The sequence below is a fragment of the Hippocampus zosterae genome, chromosome 15 (assembly GCF_025434085.1).
Source record: "Hippocampus zosterae strain Florida chromosome 15, ASM2543408v3, whole genome shotgun sequence".
NCBI classification, from domain to species: Eukaryota; Metazoa; Chordata; class Actinopteri; order Syngnathiformes; family Syngnathidae; genus Hippocampus; species Hippocampus zosterae.
In genome coordinates, this window is record NC_067465.1 from 5237396 (window position 1) to 5243884 (window position 6489).

General features: G+C 42.5%; 1 protein-coding gene across 1 annotated transcript; it reads right to left on the bottom strand.

Annotated features, from left to right (window-relative positions):
- Positions 1–135: 135 nt before the first annotated feature.
- Positions 136–4426, bottom strand: LOC127587643 (zinc finger protein ZFMSA12A-like). Its single transcript, XM_052046116.1, has 7 exons — positions 4266–4426; positions 3041–3243; positions 2834–2908; positions 2662–2754; positions 2472–2582; positions 2253–2388; positions 136–1994 (listed from the first exon to the last, which is right to left on the bottom strand). The coding sequence occupies exons 1-7, from the start codon at positions 4267–4269 to the stop codon at positions 643–645; spliced, it is 1974 nt and encodes a 657-aa protein (XP_051902076.1). The 5' UTR covers positions 4270–4426; the 3' UTR covers positions 136–642.
- Positions 4427–6489: the final 2063 nt, after the last annotated feature.

Consider the following 6489-nt stretch of genomic DNA (forward strand, 5'->3'; position numbering starts at 1 on the left):
CATCGATGGACTTATTTAAAAGAAGTGGTCGCTCAAAGAGTGATTGGGCAGGAAAGGATTGTCTTGTCCAGTCCCAAAAACCACCAGCTTCTGGCATTCCAAAATTCTGTTGAATCTGGACAAAACATTTCAAGAAAGAACACACACAATGTTATATTTTTTTTCCAGTTAGCATTCAACATTTAGCAGTTCATAACAAGAGCAAAGATATGGGAACACATTCTTTTAATAGTATACAAGTGGAACCAGCCTAAACTAGGTCTGTAAAAAAAATGGAACATGTATGTATAATGGAACTTTGTTTTATTTCTCAGCAGAACAAAGTAGTCGTAGCAAGTATTTACACAATTTAACGCAGGAAAAATAAACTGTTCAACCTCCATGGCGGCAGCCCGGTTAAGTACAGGCAAAACAAAAGCCATTTGACGCGATGGGCAAAAGATCAATAAAGCATGGATGTACATTCGTTAAGGACCGTAAACTTCCCGTGAGTAGTTGAGTAGGGTGAGTAGTTGTGTCTGCAATGCCTGTAACTGACTGAGAACCGGTCCTTGGTGTACCTCGCCCAAAATGGCCCGAGATAAACTCCATCTCATCTGTGAGCCGAACGGGGACAGCAGCAGAGGAAATGGGTGGATCGTATCAGACTGACGGTTCTTGGATGCCGTGAGATTTCAAATGCCTCTTCAGGTGATTGAGGACCTTGTAGCCTTTCGGGCACAACTGACAGGGGTAGGGTCGGACTCCCGTGTGGCTCATGTTATGAATTTTCAACTGGCCACTACTCGAAAAGCCTTTTCCGCAGTCGGCGCAGACGTAAGGGCGTTCCCCGGTGTGAACGCGCATGTGGCATGTTAGTTTGGCGGCCATAGTGAATCCTTTATCACACACGTTGCATTTGTAAGGCCTTTCCCCTGTGTGGATGCGTCCGTGTATCTGCAGCTCGCCGGCCGACGCGAAAGCTTTGCCGCAGTCGGGGCACAGGTATGGTTTTTCCCCGGTATGGGTGCGTATGTGGACAGTGAGGTTCGCCGACATGTAGAAACGTTTCTCGCAGTACGGGCATTGGTATGGCCTCTCGCCTGTGTGCATGCGCTTGTGGCGAGTCAGTTCGTGTTTGTTCCTGAAGGATTTGGCACAAACCGCACAAGCATGCGTTTTCTGTTTTTCGTGGCGCTCCTCGTGAGCTGCCAGAGACGCCGCGGAAGGGAGCATTTTGCCACAACGCGTGCACTGATTGGACAGCCCCGCCGGATGAGTCTTCCGATGAAATTTCAGCTCGCTCATACTGGAGAACTTCTCCCCACACTGCCTGCATGTGAAGAGCCGCTTCCGAGTGTGAATCAGCTGATGCTTTTCCAACTGGCACGTCTTCTTGAAGCTTTTTCTGCACTGAGAACACTCCAGCTTTTGTGTATTGTGAAGACAGCGGTGTTTAAATTTCTCCTGTATGGACTGGAAGCTGTTGCCACATTTGAGGCAAATGTAGGCCGCTTTCCTGCACCGTGACCGCCGATGACACGACAGATCTGAGCTTCTCCTAAAGGCCTTCCCGCATTGAGTACACTTGTAAGGCAGCTCTCCAGTGTGGATGCGCTGATGTTCCAGGAGTTCGTAACGATAAATGTAGCACTTATTACAGTGAGTGCATTTGTGTGCAACCCTTTGCCGCCGACGGCCGCCGGATGTGACGGGATGGGGGGCCGGTGCGTCGGGAACTGACGTGGCGGCTGAAGGTTGGTCATCCAAAACGAGCTCAACTGTTACTTCGTCTTTGTTATTGTTCAAAGTGGTGAGAACGGTTTCTTCCTGAGAGCAAATCTCAAGGTCCTGTTGGATGACGTACGTCCAAGTGATTTCTTCGGCATCGGTGGTGCTCTGCCGAAAGCATTCCCGACTGTTATCGATCACGCTCTGACAGGATGAGTTGTTCTCCTTCGTGGAGACGGGGACAGTCAGTGATGAGAGGAGCTGTTGTTCTGAGGAAGACGTGTCTGTTCATAAAGAGAATGGAGACAAATCGTTTCATTATGTCCGTATTGAAGGGCTCTTAAGTGGCTCCATTTTTATTAACCTTTACAGTTTCCTTTTATTTCCATTATTCTCCATGGAGAAAAAAATGCCGATTTTGTGATAAATTATTCTTGCTGAAAGTGTACGCGCTTGACTCATGTTCCCTGTGGGGCAGGGAGAAATCAATTCGGAAAACAAACAAAAAAAAAAACTGTCGTATCACATCCAATCAGATTTACCGTTGGTGTTTATCTTGGCCAATTTTCCTCTTTGGATTGTGCGTCTGAGCAGTGCTGGGAAGTCTTCGGCTTCACAAGCGTATTGCTGGTATGCTTCCAGCAGGGTTGACGCATCATTGCCAACCCACAGTGAGGTCTGTTAAAAAAAAAAAAAAAAAAAGAAATATGAATTTGCAGGGCTGAAACTCTTTTCCTGTACAACACCTGTGATGATCGTACCTGTTTAAAATCCGGAATAAGCAGCAGCCCATCCAATCTGTTGAAGAAGTCAGACACCAACGTTTCCAGTGCGGTGTCAAAGTCTGGCCCATAATGCACCGGGAACTCATTCTGTGAGTTCATGAGAAGAGTTAAATGTCGTGTCTGCTGTTTGAAAAGTAAATTCCTTTGGAAAATGGCATAATCGCACCTTTAGGAAATGTTCTCTCCATTCATGGTCATCCACAAGTCTTAGAACAAGTGTGGATAAGTTGCTCTCAAAAGGATCGTTTGTTGGATGAGCCTGCCATGAAAAACACATCCTTCAGTGAGCACCGGCTTGGCAATCCGTGATGTTCATTAATGAAGACCCGACAACGTACCTGCTCTGAACTTCTTAGAAGAATGCTCTCCAGGACAGTTTTAACACATTTGACATCCGGCTCGCAACTTAACATCTGCAAAGACATTTGCAATACAGTGCCCTCAAACAATATTCATGCACCTTCACCGTTTGCTGATGAGTCATTAGAATTTCTCGAAACGGATCAAGCACATTTCCATCACTGTCCAGACATGATCACCGTTACCTTGAGTTTCAATCCCAGCATAATCAGTGTCCACTGTCTGTGAGTCAAGATATCAGGGATGGCTTCATTCACCAAGGTGATAAACTCCACCACTCTCCCATAATGCTTTGTGCTCCGCAAGTGAACCACCTTCCACATGATGGCTGACATTACCCGCAAAGGTGGGGCCAGGAGCCTCAGCGAAGGCAAAGACAGGGAACCTTCTGAAAGGCCAAAGATGTATCGTTTACATGCAAGGTGCAGTTATGAAAACTACTTCCATAAAGTTTGGTATATTCACTTGCAGGATGGACCTAAAGTGCGCGATAACCTTTACGAGTGAATTAGTCATCCTTTAATTTTTTTTTAAAGGACTTGTTGACGTTCAGAGTATCAGTTTTTTTGCACACGTTGCTGTTCTCCAAGGAGCTGACCAGAACAATTCACGTAAATGTGTGTTGATCCAGAAATTGTGCAATGTATTTGCAGAGGTTTCAAACATGTTCTCAGAGGGAAGAGGCCACTGACCTTAGTGTCACAAAGATGTCATCTGCAGGTTGCAGTGATAACGGGGAGAATCGACATCTCTGGATTGAAGGGGGCGTCCTTGGAATTTTGACGCCGGTTGTTAATTTTGAGGTTCAGTTCCTTGTAAATGAACAATACATTGTGCAAAAACTACTGAAACAGCTGGACACGGGTAGTCAATTTTTTTTAGGTTAAATTGAGTTGAAGTGTAAAGGCATTTGAGGCCATTCTGAAATTTCACCAGAGGCAAATAGTCCTATTTTTTGTAAGTACTGAAAGAACAACACGAAATAGACAGATGTCAGTATGACAGCCTAAATTAATCACCACTGTGTTTATCCGTCAACTGCAGTGATTCCCAACCCGGATGTTGAGAGATCATCAGGAGTTCTGGGGTAATTTATCCCATTTCACTCAATTTCGCCCAAAGTTGTAAAATCCGGCTACTTTGAATCAGTGTTGGGTAACATCGGTCTAGTTCTATTACGTGACATAATCAGAATTAACACAGTTGAAGTCAAACGATATTGTCACATGTGTAATATGCTAATATCGATCTTCACTCTTACAGTTTACGTTTAGACATTAGGGCATACTTCCAAAACTTTGTGTCGCTTTCATCTCGCTCATCTTTCATGAATTTGACTAGAAGCGTCTGTCACTAAAGAGTTAGCAACGTGTACAAACACCTTCAAAGCAAGCGCCACGCAAACTTTACCCATTTAATTCCAGCGAAGGTACACGACGTTTTGAAGTGGCTCTATTTAAATTGTTTCACCCGATAATATCGTGAGCCTTTCTGACTCAAAACCACATCCCATGCCTCCGAGTAGCAAAAACTACGAGGAAAAAAAAAGACCATCTTCTTCTTTTCTTCCCTTCGCGTTTAATGGTAGTTGGCAAATAACGTTTAGGTACAATATCGCCAACTATCGGTATGGATCGGGCAGTACAGTATTAAAAAAGAATCCACAAAGTACATATCTTACTCACCACATATAACATGTTGACGATAATTTACTATTTTGCATCTAAATTAGATAAGATAACCTTTATTAGTCTCACAATGCGTGGGTAAAGTTGGATCATTTCAACAGCAATTACTGAAGAAACGAAATAAACAAAAGGCATTCAAAGAGAAGGGGGAATATTTTCTGAAGTGATTTTCTTCTGAAGATGAATAGTAAAATTGCCAAAAACAAGATTGAAAACCCAGAAGACTAAATAGACGTCCGTACAAAAATAAGCAAATTGGCCTGCGCAGACACACGCATTCGATGAAAAAAAACCCCAAAAAATCTAAATCTAAAAATAACAGACGATTTCAGCTCCTTATAACATTCAGATTATTTTCTCTCTTCAACGGGGTGACACACCCATCTCATTCTTAATTCCACAAACATTATGTATCAAGACTGGAAATAAAAGAGTACAGTACAAACAATACTTCCCGGAGGCGTTCCACGATGTATCATATAGTTATTTAATATCTCTTTCGTATTCAGTTGCCTATCCTCGCTCTATATAGTCCCACAGTGTGTCAAGCTATTAGTTTTTCTGAACGTCCCAAAATAAATCTGTAGGGAAATAAATGTCCTGGTGGTGGCAGTCGACTCCTTTATCCAGTGCAGTACAGCAAGGGCTTGGATTCGTTGATGCAACATGATTTGAATGTACAGTACTGTACTGTAGCTTTACCGCTTGTCCAATACTTAATTATAAACATTTATTGTATAGTCTAATAAAAAAAATCTCACGTATCATTGTATCATGATTGCACAATATATTTGAGTTTTTAGAGCACATCCTATTAAAAGTGGGCATGACTAAAATAATTCGACAAAAACAAACAAACAACGAAACAAAAAGATTAACTACAGTTTTAACATGCTTGGGAAACAATTGACTTATCCAATATTACATTTGCCCACTATCACATTTTAGAGTACAAACTAAAATTGTCAGACAGAAGACTGCATCTCAAATATCATGTACTGTACACGTCAGTGGCAGTCGAGCACTGTGAATGCAGATGATCTTTAACGTATTAAATTGGGCCCATGTCCGTGTAATTAAACATAGTGCATTTTTAATCTCTGCCACATGTCTAAACAGCAAAAAAAAATCACATCAATTGCAGTCACATTCATTCACGTTAAAATTCTCCGGCACTTCACTTAAAAACACAATTTAAAATAATCTGAAAAGATGAACGACACAACAGGATAGCACGTCTTTGTATATACTACATGCATGTGTGCACGTGCTTGTGTGTGTGTGTGTGTGTGTGTGTGTGTGTGAGTATGAGAGAGGGGGCATTTATGTCACCATTTGTATGCTGAATGTTTGTGTAGGAGACAAGGAACAGAGAGAGAGAGAGAGAGAGAGATTGCATTAGTGTGCCTGTCCTGTGAGTGTGTAATTAAAAAAGTGTCTTTTTTTTTACACAGATTATCCTTCCATCCCAGCTGGTCAGAGTTGGATTTGACCACCCGGAGAACCAGAGAGAGGAAATCTGTTTGGGACTAAATCCAAATTGGCACCCTTGTTGATCGCCCCCCCTACCCACCCCAAACTCATAAATGTGGGAGCACCATCCGGATTTATTACAAAAAGACGTGACTGAATATTCTTTGTGACCTAAGTAACACAAGAAATCAATCGGCGAAGACCGAAAATAAATACAGTAACAGACATGCACAGTAAAATAATCTGTGCATTCAAATTAGCACATGGCGATGCTAAACACTTTCTTCGCAAATAATTGAACAGTACATGTAATACTATTTTGTATCCTTAGTGGAAGTTTTAACAGTTAAGCATCCGTCTGCACCATCGTGTGAATTCTGTTCAATCTCGAGAAAGATTGAACTCCATGAATTATAGATACAGATAATTTCAGCGATCGTTCCGAGAGATGATGGCACTGCAGTTGTTGAGGC

Coding starts and splice junctions, on each gene's coding strand:
- LOC127587643 (XM_052046116.1), bottom strand. Junction 2,909..3,040: donor TGCTGGGATTGAAACTCAAG/GTAACGGTGATC, acceptor ATGTCTTTGCAG/ATGTTAAGTTGCGAGCCGGA. Junction 2,755..2,833: donor TTCTAAGAAGTTCAGAGCAG/GTACGTTGTCGG, acceptor TTTTCATGGCAG/GCTCATCCAACAAACGATCC.